This window comes from Lepidochelys kempii, unplaced genomic scaffold (genome assembly GCF_965140285.1).
Source record: "Lepidochelys kempii isolate rLepKem1 unplaced genomic scaffold, rLepKem1.hap1 scaffold_29, whole genome shotgun sequence".
In the NCBI taxonomy this organism is placed as follows: domain Eukaryota; kingdom Metazoa; phylum Chordata; order Testudines; family Cheloniidae; genus Lepidochelys; species Lepidochelys kempii.
The window spans coordinates 1181746-1204632 of NW_027621931.1; the positions used below are offsets into that span (position 1 = coordinate 1181746).

General features: G+C 52.4%; 1 protein-coding gene across 1 annotated transcript in view; it reads right to left on the minus strand.

The window, feature by feature from the left end:
- LOC140904567 (uncharacterized) overlaps window positions 1-22887 on the minus strand; it is a 708751-nt gene that overhangs the window by 89012 nt on the left and 596852 nt on the right. Inside the window, 1 exon segment of the mRNA XM_078851059.1 lies at window positions 3463-4469. Within this exon segment, the coding sequence (XP_078707185.1) occupies window positions 3463-4469 (1007 nt within the window).

A 22887-nucleotide genomic window follows, 5' to 3' on the forward strand; every position in this document is an offset into this window, starting at 1 on the left:
CTCTAATTTGAATATACTAAGCAAGAATTGGATCAAACAGCTTTTCTCACTCACTGGTTGCTCCAGGCCATGTTGAGTTCTTAATACACAGACTGAATTCCCTCTCAGCCTGAGACCAATCTCTGCAGTTCAAATTCTGAGTCTTCCAGACAATCTTCCAGGTGTTGAGATTGGGGAAGAGACAGGCCACGTGGAGGTGTCTTTGACTCTCATTCATATTTTTTCTCCAGCTGCTAGGTAGATTCTTGCCGTGATGCTGGGGTTAGTTAGCCCCCAATATGGAGCAGCAGTTTGCCTCCTGCACCTTGTGGTAGGCATGTCACAGCTCCTTCATTTTGACCCCGCACGGCAGTGTGTCCCTGTCATGGCCCCTTCCTATCATGCATCACGAAATCTGAGTGCGCACCTCGGGAGTTACACCGCAGAAAGCTGCTTTCCTGTGCAGAAACTTGCCCGTGTAGACAAGCCCGCAGAGGACTTCCATAAGAACGCACGACAGGTCATAGACTGGGTCAGACCAATGGTCCGTCAAGCCCAGTGTGCTACCTGAGAGCGACCAGTGCCAGATGCATTGGAGGGAAAGAACAGAACAGGCTTGTTGACCTGCAAGGTGAGGGTCTTTCACCTTTATATTTAACTTAATTGTTGTCGATTCCTACTTATCCTATATCTAACTACCCCTCCTCTGAGGTCTCTGGGCAAATCAGGTGTGAACCACTCCTTTGACACAGACGTGTCCCAATCCAGCTGAATTGAGGCAGAATTTGGGCCAATGTCAGTTTGGAAAAGGCCTGCTTCACCCAGCAGGTTTCTCAAAGTATCCGTTGCTGTGAACTGCATGTCGTGTGGATGTGCGAACTCCAAAGATAGCAAACATGAAAAAAAAAAACGCAAAGCCGGTTCTGAGGTTTCCAGAGCCAGGCCTGAGGGTTAAAGAGCTGTGCTCAAAAGGACAAGGGGGCTCAGCAGCTATAAAAAGAACTAGTTGCAAAAACAAAACAAAAATTACATGGAAAAAAACAACCAAACAACAACCACCCAGAAAAGCTCCCATCACTCGCCCATCACCATTGTAGATCTTGACATCTCCTGCCTAATGTGACATCTTTGCTTTGCGAACAAGAGCCCTGGGGAACTCTCTGGCTCTTTCCCTCTCACTGGGGAAAAGGTTCCACATCTTCTCTCAAGTAGTTTTCCTCCCAACAGAAGATTTATTTTAAAATTTACCAAATAAATTCCATTTGAAACAGAAATCATTCCAGTCTATACTGGGTCTCTATTCTCGTACATGCTATTTCTCTCACATTTTCCCCCAAACCTGATTCCTTTGGAGTCAGGTTTTTATTGCAGGATTAGCCACCATTTGCTATTTTGTAGGAGGGGGCTAGAAGAAAACCTGAATTATACTGTAACACTGAAAGTGATCACAGAATCAGCCTCTTACCTTACACTAATAAACTTCATGTGCAATTTCCTTGTTGCTGGTAACAATTTCTTCAAAGATTACAAACTATAAACCTTTAGGGCAGTTTTCTCTTAATTCCCATTTTCACCCAGTGAGCTCTGTGTGAAATCACATTCTCCCATAACCTAGGAGCCTTCCATTTCTGAGGGTTCATTTCTCCCTGGGTCTTCTCCCAGAAGTGTGGGTGGAAGGGGTCTCACACTACGGGGGAAGGCTGCATCATGAGAAAAACCACCTGTGCTCTACTTTCACACTTTCTAATCTTTCAGAGTAGCAGGAGGTGGAAAAGTGAGACACATGCATTAGACTCAAGAGCAAAACTAAGAGACCAAACCACAGACTCTGGACTCAGCATTCATGTATCCTGCAGTCTGAACTTGGAATCTGTTACATTCCCTCATTGGCTACCATCATTTAACCAACACAGAAGTGCTTCTTGTCCAGCAAGGCAGCCAGTTTGGGACCCATAGGCATGGCATGGCTCTGAAGGAATCAGCTGTTTCTCTCTGTGCTTCAGGAAACTTGGGATCCAAATGGTAAAAGACAGTTGTTCCCAGTTTCATCATGGCATCCCTTAGAAGTGTGAGCAATTCTAAAAACAGTTTACCTTGGCCACAGGTCACCATAGCATCCATCTCTGGGGTGAAAATCAACCACTAAAACCTCTCATTTCTACCTGAGTTCTTGTCAAATCTTTGACCTTAGTTGTAGCAATTTTACACGGCTCTGGCGTAGAATTCTTCACCAACCACACGACATACCAGTAGCGATACTGAGGTAGAACTCCCCCAAATATGCCCTTTTGTTTCTTTAATCTGGTGCAACAGATTTAAATAAGGGACTAAATTCAGGTGCGCCTTAGAATCCCTCTAAGACACCAAATGTCAGGTATCTACTCAAAATGGGTGTCTTTCTGCAGCTCTATCACATTCCTCATGGATGTCATTTCCTACACATTTACAGCATCTCCCAGGAGTGAGCTGAACAGAAATGTCACTTCCATTTTTCCCATCTCTACCTAGGAAGGGATTGCATTTCCCAAATAAGAGGCAACATGCACCTGATTAGGAAGGGAAGATCTTCAGGAGCAACCTCCTGCAGGGCATGGGCCACAACTGCTTTGGGAGGCAAATGAATGGGTCTTTTGCTTAGTTCCAAATCATTTACTAGAGAATCCTCTTCCCAGCCCTTTCGGGAAATATTGACCTTACCTATTGAACAACAGGGGGATTGGGATGGTGATGGAGAATCCCTCTGATTTACCCTATGTTCTTCTGTTGTTACACAGGGGAAAAGACATTTTTCCCTCTCCCTTCCCTATTCCTGCTCTTTGTTATACTTCAATATATTTTAAGGGAGGAAAACGGGAGTAAAAATATCTGCCTTCAGGAAAACCTGAAGCAACAGCGCTCTGATGAACTGTGACAACTGGGAATGAAACAATATGTTCCTGGTGGGGGAACTTGATGACTAACAATTGCTTTTAAATGGGGGAACAGTATAACTGTGATGCTCAGGGTTTGTTTAGACTAGGAAAAGTGATGGAGTTTAGGTCAGGTCAAGGGGAAAGCTAATGCCAACCACTGCACCTCGGCTGCATCTGCACGACAACTGTAATTGTCTTTTAACACCAAGATCACTAACTTAAGCAGCCAACGCCATGTACAGTCCTAGTGGATGTATGGCACGGGTAGTTTTTGCCTCAGTGTAGCTTGTTGGGAACAAACCTCTCTCCCCCACCTGGAGCTGATGAACATTCCTGGCTGGAGGGACACACGCTCCTTCGACTCAAAAGGAAAGGAGTTGATAGAAAACATCACAGGACTGACCCCAAAGAAGGGTGAGCTGCAAAAAGCAGAAGCAGGCAACTCATCTGGGGGAGCTGAGTAACCACGGTGAAGATGGGGCACAGATCACTAAGTGGGAATTAGCAAATGTGATTTAAAAGAAAAAAATACCTTTGGCCAGCCCTAGTCAAGGCATTTGTTACAGATCACTCCTATGTGGATTTTCTGATGTCTAATAAGGGTTGAGCTCCGATTGAAGCTTCTCCCACACTCAGAGCACGTGTAGGGCCTCTCTCCGGTGTGCGTTCTCTGATGTGTGATTAGGGTAGAGCTCTGATTGAAGCTTTTCCCGCACTCAGAGCACGTGTAGGGCCTCTCTCCTGTGTGGATTTGCTGATGTGTGATAAGGGCTGAGCTTTGATTGAAGTGTTTGCCACACTCACGGCATCCATAAGGTTTCTCACCCATATGGATTCGCCGATGTATGATAAGGTATGAGCTCCGATTGAAGCGTTTCCCACACTCAGAGCATCCATAAGGCTTCTCACCTGTGTGGATTCTTCTATGTGTGGTCAGTACAGAGCTCCGATTAAAGCTTTTCCCGCACTCAGAGCACATGTAGGGGGTCTCTCCTGTGTGCGTTCTCTGATGTGTGATTAGGGTAGAGCTGTGATTGAATCTTTTCCCACACTCAGAGCATGTGTAGGGCCTCTCCCCTGTGTGGATTCGCTGATGTGAGAGGAGGGATGAACTGTCAATGAAGTGCTTCCCACACTCAGGGCATCCATAAGGTTTCTCACCCGTGTGGATTTTCCGATGTGTAATAAGGTGTGAGCTCTGCTTGAAGTGTTTCCCACACTCAGGGCATCCGTAAGGTTTCTCACCCGTGTGGATTTTCCGATGTGTAATAAGTTGTGAGCTCCGCTTGAAGTGTTTCCCACACTCAGGGCATCCGTAAGGTTTCTCACTCGTGTGGATTTTCCGATGTGTAATAAGGTTTGAGCTCTGCTTGAAGTGTTTCCCACACTCAGGGCATCCATAAGGTTTCTCACCCGTGTGGATTCTCTTATGTGCAATGAGATGCGAGCTCTGCTTGAAGCATTTCCCACACACACAGCATGCGTAAGGTTTCTCACCCGTGTGGATTCTCTGATGTGTGAGAAGGTCCGAGCTCCCTTTGAAGCTTTTCCCACACTCGAGGCATGTGTACCGTGTTCCTTCCAAGTTCATTCTCTCACGTGTAATAAGGTCTGACTGGCTACCGAAGTTTTCCTCTGGCCTCTGCTGACTCTCACAGGCTTTTGTTTTTTCTGGGCGTGCACAGCTCCCAGAATCATTCCCTTTGGACCTTCCTGACAACATCCCATGGGCTTCTACTCGCTCAGCGTCTTCCTGCTGGGGTTCCTCCTCGTTTTCACTCACCATCCCAACACCTGACGGGAGACCGAGAGAATCCAGACGTAAGTCTCTGCCTGCGCCAGAGAGAAAGGAAATCTCAGAGAGAAGAATGGAAAAAGGGATGAAGGAACGAAAACATGTACAGGACAGATCAAACCTATCAGGAGCTGATTTTCCCTTCAACCTTCCCCAGAGGAGAGAAAGGAAGGGATCAGTTCTGGGTCCGTATCTCAGAAGAAATCTCAGGGGACAGCGAGATTGGGGAGGGACCTGCTGCCAGTTCTCAGTCAGGATAGGTGGGAAGCCATGAGTGACCTCTGCCTAACGATTCCACATCTGCAGGGAACAATCCTGAACTTGGAGAGCTCACAAGCTCTTTGTAGGGCATCCCAAATGTTTCCTGTATTCACCGACAGTTTTGGGGTTGGTTTAACCAATGCCTCACCTATGAAGGCAGCTCTCGGGAGCACTTTTTTCTCAGAACCATGAAGGTCTGGGACGCACGACTCCTCCCCTCGTTCCAGCTGCGAGATCACATCAGTTCTGGAAACTGGAAACCCTGCTCAAGGCAAAGAAAACAAGGGAGGTCAGTGGAATTTGTGGGATACTTGTCACAAAGAATATTCCATGCTTTTAAACCCAGCTCACTTTTAAGTAGTAACGTCCCAAGGCCGGCTTCCTTGGCTCAAAGTGCCAGGAGATGATTATTATAAATCATATTCATTACCTTACTGCCTAAGGGCCAACTAACAGTGGGTCCTCATTTTGCTTGGCACAGTACAAACCGAGAAGCGTTGATGGCCCGTGTCCTGAAGAAGTTACAATCTAAATAGACAAGGCAGACACACAATGGGGGAAGGGGTAGAACCCACCAGCAGAGTGAACTCCGTGAAGGCAGAGTGACAGATCTAATCAACACAGGCCTAGATCTTGAGACTATCGGATTTAATGTTACAACCAGGGCCAGTGTTTTCCGGAAATTGTCGCTAGGACTGCATTTTTTCCCAAAATTACTCTTTGTTTCTGGAATCACCGTTAATATCCGGAATTGCTGATCAGAGGGTGGGTGGGGCATGCAGGGTCACAATCCCCCAGATTTCTCCCTGGAGACACCCGTCTCCTCCCCAGGGCACAGGCTGGCTGCGGTTGAGACTTGCTGCCAATTTCTTCCCTCCTCATACAAGTCTGGGATCGGCAGTGGGACGCCAGGCTCTCTCATCATGCTGCAGAGAGGACGGCACTCACAGCTGCTCGCGGCCGTGTCCACAGCACCTCTCCCCTGCTCATCTCCCTGCACACAGCTGGTTCATGCCCCGTCTCTCCAGCGCACAGCTGGCTCTAGGCTCTCAATGCCCAGTATCTGAGCCCCACCGCCCCCACACAGCCGGCTCCTGTCCCCTCCCCCCAAGGCACTTTCAGGCTTTAAAGGATTAAATATTGCTCACGTTTGTCAATTACTCTCTTTTCATTGCCTGCAAACTCTTGCCCTAATTATGACTGTTATCTGTATATCTAAGCCAGCCCTTGAAAGCATGAATTCTTCACAGACTATGATGCCGAGATGCGCCACATGATACCAGGAAGGGCTGCGGGATGGGTTTCCTGTGCAAGCTGGTATCGCTACAGGGTGATGAATGCCAGATCTCAAGGCTGGTTATGCAGAGCTCCACCTTTTGAAGCTTTACCCAACGCAGAAAGGGGTAGTGACGGATTTCCCCTCATTCAGAAGACTGAAGACGACAGACTTTTGGGGGATAAACAGCTGAGTTTGAGCTGACTGAGGGGGGTCTTTCTGGGCTACAAACTCACAGGACCTGATAACCACCAGGAGGTAACCCTTTAACAAAGGTTTTAATGCACTTTGGAACCGATCAGGGATTCGCATGAGGACTGCTGAGGGAATGAAGGTAAACACGCATTTGGATGCTCTTCTTCTTTTATGAGAACGGGAACAGGAAGGGCAGGGATATCACTGAATGCACGATCTCAGCAGGACTAGGTGTCAGGATAGCACCATATTGCAGCCCATTGAAAAACAAAATCCCAACTACACATATAAAATGATGGGCTCTAAATGAGCTGTTTCCACTCAACAGAGGGATCTTGGAGTCACTGGGCACAGTTTTCTGAAAACATCAACACAGTTTGCCACGGCAGTCAAAAAGCAAAGAGAATGTTGGGAATCATTCTGAAATGGATAGATAAGAAGACAGAAAATATCCTATCGCCTCTATATAAACCCATGGTACACCCACATCTCGAATACTGCCTGCAGATGTGGTTGCCCCATCTCAAAAAAAGATATATTGGAATTGGAAAAGGTTCAGAAAAGGGCAACCCAAATGATTACAGGTATGAAACTCTTCTGTACGGGGAAAGATTAAAAAGACCGGGACTATTCAGCTTGGAAAAGAGACAAAGGGGGGATATGAGAGAGGTCTATAAAATCAAAACTGCCGTGGAGAAAGTAAATAAGGACGTGTGATTTACTCCTTCTCATAACACAAGGACTAGGAATCACCCAATCAAATTAATAGGCAGCAGGTTTATAAGAAACAAAAGGAAGTATTTCTTCACACAATGCACAGTCAACCTGGGGAACTCCTTGCCAGAGGACGTTGTGAAGGCCAAGATTATAATAGGGTTACAAAAAAAAAAACAAAAAACACCATGAGAAATCTATTGAGGACAGGTCCGTGAATGGTTATTAGCCAGGATGGGCAGGGATGGTGTCCCTAACTTCTGTTTGTCATAAGCTGTGAATGGGTGACAGGAGATGAATCACTTCATGATTCCCTGTTCTGTTCATTCCCTCTGGGACACCCGGCGCTGGTCACTGTTGGAAGACAGGACACTGGGCTAGATGGACCTTTGGTCTGTCCCAGTGTGGCCATTCTTAAATACCAGGGAACCTAGTGAGTCCAGTGCAATGGGAGGGAGTAGGAAAATCCCTGGGTGTGGAGAACACTGGGAAATTAGAAACTATCATTCAGAAGCAACAGACTCTAAATAGTCTAGAAAAGCAGAATGTGAAAAATAAGAATCGGGGTCATGTGACTTCAGGAATGAGGGACTCAAAAAACCAAGTCTGCAGAGAAGGTAGATTGTGGCTAGTGCACATGCGGATGGGGGAGCAACTCTCCAGGTCTCAAGGATTTTCACCAGCAACCGAGGCCATTGTCCCATGCACGGGGCAATCCGGAGCAGTGAGGAGTTGTGTCATCTGTAATCCTGGCTGAGTTTCAATGTTCTGCTGCTGGAGCTCCCTTGTCTGGATTCCCCCAGCCAGCATTCAAGGTCTGTGTGATCAGTAACCCTGGACCAGCCCATCTGACCCCAGCAGCCTGCTTCTTACACGCCAAGCACATTCTGGTCTGGGTGGAGAAGGCTCAGGGTTTGAGAGAAGGCCAGGGGTAGGAAGCTTCTGTTCGTTATGCTGGACCTAACCCCCATTTTTACTTGTGCAAACAGGAGATATTTGACACTGTGCGATTCTGCTCCTGTGCTCTCTTCCCACAGCGTTCAGCAGCAGGGGAGGGTCTCTGGTCGTGTGTGTGTCACTGGCATGCTGGGGTGATGCTGGAACAGGACAGAGCAGAGGTGGCATTGTGGGGGTGGCGTGAACCTCATCACTTCCGTTCCCCTTCCAAGAACCGAGGGGACAGGAATCCTTACCCAGCGAGGTCACATTCTCATAGGTCTCCTGCATGACGTCTCTGTAGAGGGCTCTCTGAGTGGGGTCCAGCAGAGCCCACTCTTCCCTGGTGAAATACACAGCTACCTCCTCGAAGGTCACCGGCCCCTGAAAGAGCCAGAGCCCCACACTCAGGACCTGCTGCCCCACTCACAGCCCCACTATTCGTGGGGGAGAGGAGACAATCAAACGGAAACTCTGGGTGGACCGCAGCCAAGAGAATCCCACCCCCACCCCACTCAGAGCACCCAGGAAATACCAGGGTGAGGGGGCGAAGAGACACCCCTCCTCTCTCCCAGCAGATCCATCACACACCTACTAGCCACAGACTGATACCGGAGATGCTGCCCCGAGCAGGGTCTAGGGAGAGATCTCTTGTAGGAAGCCCAACACCCTCCTCCTTGTGAAAAGAAAAGGAGGACTTGTGGCACCTTAGAGACTATCCAATTTATTTGAGCATAAGCTTTCGTGAGCTACAGCTCACTTCATCCGATGCAAACTGTGGAAAGTGTAGAAGAGCTTTTTATATACACACAAATCATGAAAAAAATACCTCCTCCCACCCCACTCTCCTGCTGGTAACAGCTTATCTAAAGTGATCACTCTCCTTACAATGTGTATGATAATCAAGGTGGCCCATTTCCAGCACAAATCCAGGGTTTAACAAGAACGTCGGGGGGATGGGGGGGCAGGAAAAAACAAGGGGAAATAGGTTACCTTGCATAATGACTTAGCCACTCCTAGAGCTGGATATGAAGCAGGGGAATCTCCCCTAAGCCTGACTGGTGGCTTCCCCCTTCGTATTTCAAGGCACCCGCTGGTTAGTTGGGTCAGGCTCCAGCACTACGAGTCTGGTCCTTTTTCCCAGCCCCATCTAGGTAGGTTATTTTCTGTTCACCAGATTGGAGCATTTCCACCTCCGAACCTCATGGGTCTCTTCCTAGAATCTAGGCCACTTATTAAACAACTCCCAGCAGGTCTGCCACCCCCTGGCCTCCTCCCTTTCTCCACCCTGTGCATTTCCTGCCCCACTCCAACCTCCAAACCAGACGGTGCAAACCTTCCCCTCTCCCGTGTATTTCCTGTCCCTCTCCCTCCTGCAGGAACAGATCAGAACCCCCCACAATAATCCCTACCTGAGCTGGCTCCTCTGCAGCCATGTCGCTGCCTTGTCCCATGGGAGGACGGGATGAACCGGAAAGAAACATGAGCGTCGTTCTGCAACCTGGCCGGGCAAGAAGGGCTGTTGTAGAAGTTTAGGAACGGGCATTAGTTCATTTCACATCACGCTTCCCCCGGGCTCTTTCCCTGCAGAGCGAGATCCGAGATTCTGCCGTGCTGAGAAAATGCTCAATCTCTGGATTACAGCAGAGACCTGGGCCCTCCTGCCAGGCTAGGCCCACAGACACACTTTTAACCTCCTTTCTGTCTCCCGCATCCCAAAACAAAGTCTCTGAACGCAATCCCAGAAAAAAGCAGAACCAAAGGAGTCCCTTTCGAGGATTCCCTCTGACACTGACCCCATGACAGCCACACCCCAGCAGGAGGGACATGGAGTCAGGAACTGGGTTTTCCTCTGTCTGATCCTCGTCTCGTCCACAGGAAAGTGATTCTCCCCACAGTGCAGTAATACATCTGTCTGGGCAGATGAGGGAGCTGGAAATCTCTTTCAAAACTCTTATCCCACGGACCCTGTCAGTCTCTCTCTCTCCTTTTCCCTGTGCCCTCTCCATGCCTGTCTGCTCAGAAACTCTCATTCCTGGGTTGTTTGCTCCCCCATGGCTGGATTTGCTCCTGCAGATGGCAGGAGAAATGGGGTGGGGGGCTGTTACTGTAGAGTCATTTTATAGTCCTTCACTGCCTGCCTGGGATTTCCCCATTGTCTGCCTAGGACCCCCACCTGCCCTCCACCAGGATCTGCCAGGCCATTTGCCTGGGACCCCCTCCTCCGGCCAGCAGGACCCCCTGACGCTTTACAGGAGGACCCCTCACTCTGCGGCAGGGACCGCCCCACCACAGCTCTGTGCACTGGGCATGGCAATGGTCCCAGGAGCCAGCTGGGCAATCCCAGACAGAGCCCCTGGCACAGCACCAGGCAGCGTCTAATCCCCTGCCCCACCTGCCCAAGAGACTCCCACCCCCACTGGTCTGCAGCCAACAGGCCCCCAGCCATACCCACCTCCAGGACCCATAGCCTTAGGGCTGGGCACATCAGAACTACTCCCCGAAACCCCAAACCCTCCAGAACCCACCAACCTGACTAGGGTCCCCCCTGCCCAGCCACCCAGAGGCCTCCCCCTACCACAATGCCCCTTCAGCTCCCGCTGCAATCTCCCCACACAGACACCTGCCCCCCCCCAGCAACAGTGTTCCCTCACAGTGTCTGACAAGTGGATAGAAAGTTATCACCACCCCCTGCTGGCCAGTCACACAGGCAGAGGGAGCCCGGGGGGACGCCTCTTTAACAGGAGAAGGGAAGCCATGGAGGGCCAAAATAAGTAAGACATTTCCATACTCTGTCACTAGCAAATAATGGCCACCGTGGATCCACCCCAGAGTTGGCTACAGCTTTGCACTGCGGGAAGCCCCCCCTCACGGAGACCCTTTGTCATGGGGTTTGGGATACTTCTGGACCACGCTGCACTCAGAGGAACCTCCTCATCCCGTGCCAGCTGGAGAAAAGAAAAGGGTCCAGCCAACTCTCCTGTTACCAACTGGGAACCACCCATCCCCCAAACAGGGGGAGGCCCCTGGCTTTGATGGGTATTGAGTATATGGCTAGTCTCTTTTATCAGCAAACATTTTTAACAGAGAGAAAGGAGGGAACAAATGATTCTCAAAGGAGAAGGAAAGATGATCATTGTTGCAGGGGGGTTAATTTCCCAACCAGGATGGAGAAGGACTCAGGGCGACAGGTTCCCCCCAAGGAAGGAGAAGTTGCTGGGATTTAGAGACATGGGGAACATCCCCTAACCCAAGAGGATTTTTAATTGACATTTGATCATGACATCGTAAGAGGGAAACCTGAGATTTGTGATCAGTGTTCAGAAATGAAAGAGAAAGGGTGGAAATCTGAGGGATTTTGGATCCATTTATGGAAATTATAGAGAGGAAAGTGGAAAATGAGAGGGATTTTATATCAGTTGTTGATAGGAGGTAAAAGCTGAGTGTATTTCCCACCACTATTTGGTCAATGAATAGAGTGGAAATGGGCAACGTTGGCAAACGTTTGAGATCCATATTCAGGAATCTGAGAAACGGTGTAAATCTGAGATTTTCGTCGTAATTTATAATTAGAGAGACAGGGAAAGCTCTCAGGGGCATATTCAATTAGAAGTAGACAACTAGAGTAAAAGTGGGGCAAACGTTGAGGGTATTTTTGAGGAATCTTTGAGACGTACAGAGAAAACGTGTCACAAACTACGCAACTGAGAACATGGGATAAACGCCAAGACCGGGGGGGCTTTTATGTGGCTATTAAAGAACTAGCTGGAAAAGGGGGGACCGTTTGTGATATAAAATCCAGCCTGTCCAATACAGAAGCAGAAAGTGATGGTCCCCCCCCCACGGCCCCCGTTCACCTGGGCAGCAGGGAGCCCTCTGAGGGGCTGACTGAAGGGGGCAGGGAGGGGGCGGCAGTGGGGGATGGGCAGGTAGGGGGCAGAGAGTCACTTTCCTGCCCCCCGCGCCCAGCGCTCCCCCACCGGGGTCTCCCACTCACCGGAGCACGGGGGGGTTAATGACGGGCCCCACCCCGCACAGACCCCGGAGGGGAGCCGCAGCTGCTCCTTCTACAGATCCGACACGAGGCAGCGCCTCGTCTGCTCCAGGCCCCGCCCCCAGACGCTGCCACGCCCCCGGTCTGCTTCAGGCCCCGCCCCCAGGCGCTGCCCCGCCCCCGGTCTGCTCCAGGCCCCGCCCCCAGACGCTGCCCCGCCCCCGATCCGCTCCAGGCCCCGCCCCCAGGCGCTGCCCCGCCCCCGGTCTGCTCCAGACCCCGCCCCCAGACGCTGCCTCGTGTCGGGTCTCTCGGAGGAGCAGCTGCGGCTCCGCTCCGGGGTCTGTGCTGGGGGGGCCCGTCATTAACCCCCCCCGTGCCCGGCCAGGGGCGGGGGCTTTCTCCAGCTGGGACCAGCCCCGGCTCTGCCCGCCCCCGACCCGGTGAGTGGGAGACCCCGCGGGGGGGGGAGCGCTGGTGGGGGGGCAGGAAAGTGACTCTCTGCCCCCAGCACGGCTGGGATTGGGGGGGCAGAGACTGGGGCCCGGCGGGCGGGGTCCCTTGGGGGGTGTTGGGGGGAGAAGCCGGAGTTGCGGGGGGTGGGGGTTGAATTGTCTCTGTGCAGCCAGGAAATTCCCGGGGGGGAAGTGGGGGGCGGCGGGGGAGTTAATTGGATCCCCTCCCCCCCCACGGGCACAAATGCCCCCCAGTTTTCCCCTTTTCCCTCTCGGTAGCTCCCACCTGGTTGTAAACTCCCCCCCACCCCCCCATTGATCCGCTCTCTGGTCTCCCTGATTCCCCCCCCGTCTCTCCCTCCTCCTCACATGTCCATTGAAACTCCCCTCCCGTGGGGGGGGGGCGGGATTTCCCCCCCCCCCCGTTTTATCCGCAGCGATTTGTCCCGGTGTCGGTGGGAAGTTGGAGCCCGGAGCCATCCCCCAACCTGGCTGCCCCTGCGTGGGGGTGGGAGGAGACGCCGGGTCTCTGCCGGGGCGGGGAAGGGAGGGGACGTGTCCCCCATGGGGCTGCCCCCGATCCCGGCTTCCCAGTCCCACTTGCTGCCCCCAACTGCAGCACCGTTGCCCCCAGCCCCCACCTGCCCCCCACCTGCCCATCCCCCACTACCGTCCCCTCTCGTCCCCCAGGGAGCCCTCCAGCTCCCCCCCCGCCCCCTCCGGTCAGCCCCTCAGAGGGCTCCCTGCTGCCCAGGTGAACGGGGGCCGTGGGGGGGGGGACGATCACTCTCTGTTTATGTTTTGGACAGGCTGGATTTTATATGACAAACGGTCCCCCCTTTTCCAGCTAGTTCTTTAATAGCCACATAAAATCCCCGCCCCCGGTCTTGGCATTTATCCCATGTTCTCAGTTGCGTAGTTTGTGACACGTTTTCTCTGTACGTCTCAAAGATTGATAAAAATGTTTGCCCCACTTTTACTCTAGTTGTCTACTTCTAATTGAATATGCCCCTGAGAGCTTTCCCTGTCTCCGTAATTATAAATTACGACGAAAATCTCAGATTTACACCTTTTCTTAGATTCCTGAATATGGATCTAAAATGTTTGCCAATGTTGCCCATTTCTATTCATTGACCAAATAGTGGTGGGAAATACAGTCAGCTTTTACCTCTGTGACAAAGTGGGACTGTTCTTCATGTTTCCTCTGAATAGTGTGGGGGTGCCTCAGTTTCCCCTAGGCAGTTTTTAAGTATCTAGGTGGTGGGGTAAGGGTGTATGATCATTGCAGAGCCCTAGAGGGCAGGTGTGTGCAGGAGTCTGGACACAGAGAATGGCCGACACCCTGTTTCCTGGACACTGATGGCCTGGGCCCTTCCCCCCTGCAAGGTGAGAGCTAAAGGGTTGGAGAACAAAGGAATCCGGTGACCTCCTGGCCCGGGAAAGGAACCAAGCCCAGAGGAGGAGTGGCTGGAGGGAGTTGGAGTGAAGTGCAGACGTGTTTGTCTGGCTCACTGCCCCCCCCACAAAATGGCCCCAGCTGAGGGATCCTGTTCTCTGCACCTGCAAGCTCTGTTTTAGACCATGTTCCTGTCATCTCATAAACCTCTGTTTTACTGGCTGGCTGAGAGTCCCGTCTGACTGCGGAGTTGGGGGGCAGGACCCTCTGGCTTCCCCAGGAGCCCCGCCTGAGTGGACTCGCTGTGGGAAGGGCATGGAGGGGCAGAGGATGCTCAATGCTCCGAGGTCAGACCCAGGAAGGTGGAAGCTGGGTGAGCTGTGTGTCCTGAAGACAGGCTGCTCACAGAAAGGCGACTGCCCCAGAGTCCTGCCTGGCTTCATGGGGAGCAGTTCCAGAGCATCGCCCAGGGACTCTGTGACAACTGGTGGTAGCGGTGGGATGTACTGCACCCAGTGGATGGCGCTTCCTGCAGTAAGTGACTGGGGAGCAGTAAAACGAAGGGGGATTGACGGGAACCAGGCGTGCTGAAGATTCAGAGAGAGACAGTTTCAGGGGGCGGTTAACTCCTGGAAGTGTGTGACCAGAGAGAAGGACTTTTGCAGTAACAGGGTTCCCCTGGGGATTGCAGCGAGCGGTCCCAGGGACGGAGGAGTCTGCCGCTCGACCCTGACAAAGAGGGGGTGATCTCGAGAAGGGCTGGCACACTAGGGATTCTCCCTGGAAACCGTGGGGAGCTGAGAGCACACAGGCCTGTGAGTCCACAACTTGGGAAGGGCGGAGTGAGGGCCTGTCACCGTCTCCTGAAGAAGGACATTGTAACCCTGTACAGAAAGAGAGGGTTGAGCGTTGGAAAGTTCACTGAAGCACAGTTAATCGTGCAGCTGGAGGAGGATGACCGCTCTAAGGGACAGATTCCTGACCCGAAATGGGGCGATAGCAGGATCTGGGAGCAGCTGGAGTGGTGGCCAGGCATCGCCAAGACTCCTGTCCCCGACCAGACAAGGGTCTTCACGATCGGGTTCCCCATCCGGGGATCGGAGTCGGACAGGATTGGAGCTGAGTCCGAGAGAGCAAGAGGACCGTGAGAGACAGCGAGAGCCCGAGAAAGAGCTGCAGAAGCAGCAGCAGCAGCATGAACTGGTGATGGGGGAGTGGAGAGGCCTAGGGGACCCCCCAGGGGTGAGTGGGGATAGACCCCGGGGGGCCAGTTCCGCAGGGAACCTCGAGACTAAATTGCTTCCCCTGGTTAAGGAGGGGGGGGATGTGGATGCCCACCTCACTGCCTTTGAGCAGGCTGGAGATTTGAACCGGGGGACCCTGCGGAAAAGCCCCGGTGTCTAGCTCCCTTGCTGGGTCCCAAGGCCATAGACTCCGTCAGCCAGATGGGTGGGGAGGTGGACAGGCTCCCACTTCTGGTCCCAACCTATATGCCTGTGTGGAGTTTCCTTGGGCCAGGCCCCTCGGACCTCCAGTGGGAGCAGAAGGTGATGGTGAATGGGGAGACATTCCTGGGGTGGCGAGATCCTGGGACAGAGAGAACTGGTGTCAGGCCCTGGGTGGTGCAGCCTCAGAGGCTGAGGGGCTGTGTGAGCTGGGTGAGGGTCCCAGGGACGAAGCCCCTCGCCCTGCCTATGGCCCAGATCCCTGTGCAGACCCAGGAGGGGTGAGGCTGGCTGGTCGTTAGGGTTCTCCAGGACACCAGCTGCAAGACCCTGTTATGGGGTGACTGTGTCTCTTTGGGACAGGATCCAGGCCGTACTCCTGTAACTGCCAAGGGTTTGAATCCGGGGAACCAATCGGTGGAGAGGGAAATGGTCAGTGCAAATGCAGATGACCTGGCTGGCAGCAGGGAGGAGCGGCTAGGCTCAAGCTATCTGCCTGCCTGTAACCAGACCCCTGGAGTTGGGTGGGACAGAGAGATGCTCCCCGCCCCCCTTGCACACCGGAGAGGGGGCTCACGCTGGCTCTGATGCTGTGAGGAAAGCAGCGAGCTCACTGCCTACCCCCACTGGGACAGCAAGGGCAGTGCTGAGCAAGGGGGGAGCTGAGACCCCAGCTGAGTGGGGGGAGACACAGGCAGGGCAGGGGATCTGTGGGGAGTGGCAAGGTGCTAGGTAAGGAAAGTCTGGATGAGCCTAGGCAGCCTTGTGAGCTGATGGCTGTGTCTAGTCAGCAGGGTGGGAAGTCGAGGAGAGTGGAAGAGGAGTGTCCCTGGACCTTACCTGTTAGCTCAGTGGAGAATTGGGACAGTGAAGGAAACGTACCTGTGTCTGTCAGGGGTATTGACTTGCCTTTGGAGGGAGCTACCCTGATCTCCAAGCAGTTGTCTGTGACCAGCCTTGTGTGCTGGGACAAGGGGAGAGAGGTCCCAAGCTGGGTGTCTGGGAAAGGAGAAAGTGTGTCCGGCTCTTCTTTGTCTGTGGAGCAGACAGAAGGGGCCTTTCAGCCTGTGATGGTTGAGGGGCGTGCAGTTGTCTCAGAGCTGGTTCTGGATTCAGCTAAAGCCCGGGAAGGGTCCTAAGTTTGTGTCTGCTCGGGAGAATGGCCCTGTAACTAGGTCGCATCCAGTTAGGGTCTATGTAAAATCCCAGAGACGAGACAATTCTGGTGCTTGTATTTTGCCTGTTGCTAGTGTGTTGTTGGAAAGGGTGTAGCAACTCTGTCTAATCAGGGTGAGATCCTAGCCAGGGCACAAGGAGAGCAGGAAGGTGATGTGATTGTGTTACCTCCTGAGGGTGTGGAAACCGGTAGCAAGAAGGAAAAGATTCCTGAACTTGTGTGTGGCAAAGGGAAGGAGAATGCTTCTGACCTTTTCTCTAGGAAGTCTGTAAGTTTGCCTGAAAGGGGATTGTGTAGGAATCCGCCGGATGGGCCAGAGGTGATTCTGGATGTAAGGGAGACCCAGAAAGAGTCTGTTGTTGCTCAGAAAAGTGTTCCTCCAGAGGAAGCCCTCGGTGAAGAGGGTAAGGGCAGAATTTCTGTGAGGGGTGAATTATTGCATAGAAAAGCCCCTAGGGAAAGGAATCCTCATGGAGTCTTTGCAAGCAGTTTACTGCCACTGAAGGGTGTGAAAGTGATTTTATCAAGAAAGTTTCAGTTCCTAACAGCCAGAAATTTTCTGTTGTGAATGGATCCACTGACTGTCCTGTTGAAAGACCCAGTGTGGAGAGCTTTGAGAAGGTCTCCGATGAAGTGAAAGCTGTTAAGAAAGTTAAACAGTCCCATAACCAAGTGGCTGTGTTTGGCCAGCTTGTTGGGGAGAAGACCCAATCCCAGTTTGACCCCCTGGGGTTTTGGGGTGGCCAAAGGGCATGGGCCACAGAAACCTTCCCACATGCGGCCTGCGAGTGCTATCGACCACCACCGACCTAAGGGAGGGCGTGAAACTGGAAGGGCCTGGTGTAACTCCTCCCAAGGAATGGGAGAGATGCTGGGGCACCCATGGGAACGTTAGTGGTTTCGAACTTCCCCAGGTCACCGGCTAAAGTGACCCCGCTCAGTTCGATCTCGAAGGGGGGAGAGATGTGACAAAGTGGGACTGTTCTTAATGTTTCCTCTGAATAGTGTGGGGGTGCCTCAGTTTCCCCTATGAAGTTTTTTAGTATCTAGGTGGTGCGATAAGGGTGTATGATCATTGCAGAGCCCTAGAGGGCATGTGTGTGCAGGAGTCTGGACACAGAGAATGGCCAACACCCTGTTTCCTTGCCACTGATGGCCTGGGCCCTTCCCCCCTGCAAGGTGAGAGCTAAAGGGTTGGAGAACAAAGGAATCCGGTGACCTCCTGGCCCGGGAAAGGAACAAAGCCCAGAGGAGGAGGGGCTGGAGGGAGTTGGAGTGAAGTGCGGGCGTGGTTGTCTGGCTCACTGCCCCCAAAATGGCCCAAGCTGAGGGGTCCTGTTCTCTGCACCTGCAAGCTCTGTGTTAGACCATGTTCCTGTCATCTAATAAACCTCTGTTTTACTGGCTGGCTGAGAGTCCTGTCTGACTGCGGAGTTGGGGTGCAGGACCCTCTGACTTCCCCAGGAGCCCTGCCTGAGCGGACTCGCTGTGAGAAGCGGACGGAGGGGCAGAGGATGCTGAATGCTCCGAGGTCAGACCCAGGAAGGTGGAAGCTGGGTGAGCTGTGTGTCCTGAAGACAGGCTGCTCACAGAAAGGCGACTTCCCCAGAGTCCTGCCCAGCTTCACGGGGAGCAGTTCCAGAGCATCGCCCAGGGACTCTGTGACAACCTCCTATCAACAACTGCTCTAAAATCCCTCTCATTTTCCACTTTCCTCTCGATAATTTGCATAAATGGATCCAAAATCCCTCAGATTTCCAACCTTTCTCTTTCATTTCTGAGCACTGATCTCAAATCTCAGTTTTCCCTCTTACGATGTCATCATCAAATGTCACTTAAAAATCCTCTTGGGTTTGGGGCTGTTCCCCATGTCTCTAAATCCTAGCAACTTGTCCTTCTTTGGGGGGAACCTGTCGCCCTGAGAGCTTCTCCATCCTGGTTGGGAAATTAACCCCCCTGCAACAATGATCATCTTTCCCTCGCCTTTGAGAATCATTTGTTCCCTCCTTTCTCTCTGTTAAAAATGTTTGCTGATAAAAGAGACTAGCCATAGATTCAATACCCATCAAAGCCAGGGGCCTCCCCCTGTTTGGGGGATGGGTGGTTCCCAGTTGGTAACAGGAGAGTTGGCTGGACCCTTTTCTTTTCTCCAGCTGGCACGGGATGAGGAGGTCCCTCTGAGTGCAGCGTGGGTCCAGAAGTATCCCAAACCCCATGACAAAGGGTCTCCGTGAGGGGGGGCTTCCCGCAGTGCAAAGCTGTAGCCAACTCTGGGGTGGATCCACGGTGGCCATTATTTGCTAGTGACAGAGTATGGAAATTTCTTACTTACTTTGGCCCTCCATGGCTTCCCTTCTCCTGTTAAAGAGGCGTCCCCCCGGGCTCCCTCTGCCTGTGTGACTGGCCAGCAGGGGGTGGTGGTAACTTTCTATCCACTTGTCAGACACTGTGAGGGAACACTGTTGCTGGGGGGGGCATGTCTGTGCGGGGAGATTGCAGCGGGAGCTGAAGGGGCATTGTGGTAGGGGGAGGCCTCTGGGTGGCTGGGCAGCGGGGGGCCCTAGTCAGGTTGGTGGGCTCTGGAGGGTTTGGGGTTTCGGGGAGTAGTTCTGATGTGCCCAGCCCTAAGGCTATGGGTCCTGGAGGTGGGTATGGCTGGGGGCCTGTTGGCTGCAGACCAGTGGGGGTGGGGGTCTCTTGGGCAGGTGGGGCAGGGGATTAGATGCTGCCTGGTGCTGTGCCAGGGGCTCTGTCTGGGATTGCCCAGCTGGCTCCTGGGACCATTGCCATGCCCAGTGCAGAGAGCTGTGGTGGGGCGGTCCCTGGCGCAGAGTGAGGGGTGGTCCTGTAAAGCGTCAGGGGGTCCTGCTGGCCGGAGGAGGGGGTCCCAGGCAAATGGGCTGGCAGATCCTGGTGGAGGGCAGGTGGGGGTCCTAGGCAGGCAATGGGGAAATCTCAGGCAGGAAGTGAAGGACTATAAAATGACTCTACACAAACAGCCCCCCACCCCATTTCTCCTGCCATTTGCAGGAGCAAATCCAGCCATGGGGGAGCAAACAACCCAGGAATGAGAGTTTCCGAGCAGACAGGCATGGAGAGGGCACAGGGAAAAGGAGATAGAGAGACTGACGGGGTCCGTGGGATAAAAGAGTTCTGAAAGAGATTTCCAGCTCTCTCATCTGCCCAGACAGATGTATTACTGCACTGTGGGGAGAATCACTTTCCTGTGGACAAGACGAGGATTAGAGAGAGGAAAACCCAGTTCCTGACTCCATGTCCCTCCTGCTGGGGTGTGGCTGCCGTGGGGTCAGTGTCAGAGGGAATCCTCGAAAGGGACTCCTTTGGTTCTGCTTTTTTCTAGGATTGCGTTCAGAGACTTTGTTTTGGGATGCGGGAGGGAGAAAGGAGGTTAAAAGTGTGTCTGTGGGCTTAGCCTGGCAGGAGGGGCCAGGTCTCTGCTGTAATCCAGAGATTGAGTAGAGAGTTGTCACTTTGGATGGGCTATCACCAGCAGGAGAGTGAATTTGTGTGGGGGGCGGAGGGTGAGAAAACCTGGATTTGTGCTGGAAATGGCCCAACTTGATGATCACTTTAGATAAGCTATTACCAGCAGGACAGTGGGTTGGGAGGAGGTATTGTTTCATATTGTCTGTGTGTATATAAAGTCTGCTGCAGTTTCCACGGTATGCATCCGATGAAGTGAGCTGTAGATCACGAAAGCTCATGCTCAAATAAATTGGTTTGTCTCTAAGGTCCCAGAAGTACTCCTTTTCTTTTAGCATTTTCTCAGCACGGCAGAATCTTGGATCTCGCTCTGCAAGGAAAGAGCCTGGGGAACCGTGATGTGAAATGAACTAATGCCCGTTCCCAAACCTCCACAACGGCCCTTCTCGCCCCATCAGGCTGCAGAACGACACTCACGTTTCATTCCAGTTCATCCCGTCCTCCCATGGGACAGGGGAGCGACATAGCTGCAGGGGAGCCAGCTCAGGTAGGGATTATTGGGGGCGTTCTGATCTGTTCCTGCAGGAGGGAGAGGGACAGCAAATACATGGGAGAGGGGAAGGTTTGCACCGTCTGGTTTGGAGGTTGGAGCGGGGACAGGAAATGCACAGGGTGGAGAAAGGGAGGAGACCAGGGGGTGGCAGACCTGCTGGGAGTTGTTTAATAAGTGGCCTAGATTCTTGGAACAGACCCATGCGGTTCGGAGGTGGAAATGCTCCAATTTGGTGAACAGAAAATAACGCACGTAGATGGGGCTGGGAAAAAGGACCAGACTCCTAGTGCTGGAGCCTGACCCAACTAACCAGTGGGTGCCTTTAAATATGAAGGGGGAAGCCACCAGTCAGGTTTAGGGGAGATTCTCCTGCCTCATATCCAGCTCCTCACAAGGAGGAGGGTGTTGGGCTTCCTACAAAAGATCTCTCCCTCGACTCTGCTCGGGGCAGCATCTCCGGTATCAGTCTGTGGCTAGTAGGTGTGTGATGGATCTGCTGGGAGAGAGGAGGGGTGTCTCTTCGCCCCCTCACCCTGGTGTTTCCTGGGTGGTCTGAGTGGGGTGGGGGTGGGACTCTGTTGGCTGCGATCCACCCAGAGTTTCCGTTTGATTGGCTCCTCTCCCCCGTGAATAGTGGGGCTGTGAGTGGGGCAGCAGGTCCTGCGTGTGGGGCTCTGGCTCTTTCAGGGGCCGGTGACCTTCGAGGAGGTGGCTGTGTATTTCACCAGGGAAGAGGGGGCTCTGCTGGACCCCGCTCAGAGAGCCCTCTCCAGAGATGTCATGCAGGAGACCTATGAGACTGTGACCTCGCTGGGTAAGGGTTCCTGTCCCCTCGGTTCTTGGAAGGGGAACTGAAGAGATGAGGTTCACGCCACCCCCACAATGCCACCTCTGCTCTGTCCTGTTCCAGCATCACCCCAGCATGCCAGTGACACACACACGACCAGAGACCCTCCCCTGCTGCTGAACGCTGTGGGAAGAGAGCACAGGAGCAGAATCGCACAGTGTCAAATATCTCCTGTTTGCACAAGTAAAACGGGGGGTTAGGTCCAGCATAACGAGCCGAAGCTTCCTACCCCTGGCCTTCTCTCAAACCCTGAGCCTTTCCACCCAGACCAGAAAGTGCTTGGGGTGTAAGAAGCAGGCTGCTGGGGTCAGAGCGGCTGGTCCAGGGTTACTGATCACACAGACCTTGAATGCTGGCTGGGGGAATCCAGACAAGGGAGCTCCAGCAGCAGAACATTGAAACTCAGCCAGGATTACAGATGACACAACTCCTCACTGCTCCGGATTGCCCCGTGCATGGGACAATGGCCTCGGTTGCTGGTGAAAATCCTTGAGACCTGGAGAGTTGCTCCCCCCATCCCCATGTGCACTAACCACAATCTCTCTTCTCTGTAGACTTGTTTTTTTGAGTCCCTCATTCCTGAAGTCACATGACCCCGATTCTTATTTTTCACATTCTGCTTTTCTAGACTATTTAGAGTCTGTTGCTTCTGAATGATAGTTTCTAATTTCCCAGTGTTCTCCACAGCCAGGGATTTTCCTACTCCCTCCCATTGCACTGGACTCACTAGGTTCCCTGGTATTTAAGAACGGCCACACTGGGACAGACCAAAGGTCCATCTAGCCCAGTGTCCTGTCTTCCGACAGTGACCAGCGCTGGGTGTCCCAGAGGGAATGAACAGAACAGGGAATCATGAAGTGATTCATCTCCTGTCACCCATTCACAGCTTATGACAAACAGAAGTTAGGGACACCATCCCTGCCCATCCTGGCTAATAACCATTCACGGACCTGTCCTCGATAGATTTCTCATGATGTTTTTTGTAACCCTATTATAATCTTGGCCTTCACAACGTCCTCTGGCAAGGAGTTCCCCAGGTTGACTGTGCGTTGTGTGAAGAAATACTTCCTTTTGTTTCTTATAAACCTGCTGCCTATTAATTTGATTGGGTGATTCCTAGTCCTTGTGTTCTGAGAAGGAGTCAATAACACTTCCTTCTTTAATTTCTCCACAGCAGACATGCTTTTATAGACCTCTCTCATATGCCCTCTTGTCTCTTTTCCAAGCTGAAAAGTCCCAGTCTTACATATCTCTCCTCATACAGAAGCGGTTTCATACTCCTAGTCCGGGTTTTTTTGCCCTTTTCTGAACCTTTTCCAATTGCAATGTATCTTTTTTGAGATGGGCCGACCACATCTGCACACAATATTCAAGATGTGGGCGTACCATGGATTTATATAGAGGCAAGTTATGTACTGTCTTATTATCTATCCCTTTCTTAATGATTCCCAATACCCTGTTTGCTTTTTGACTGCCTCTGCACCCTGAGTGGATGTTTTCAGAGAACT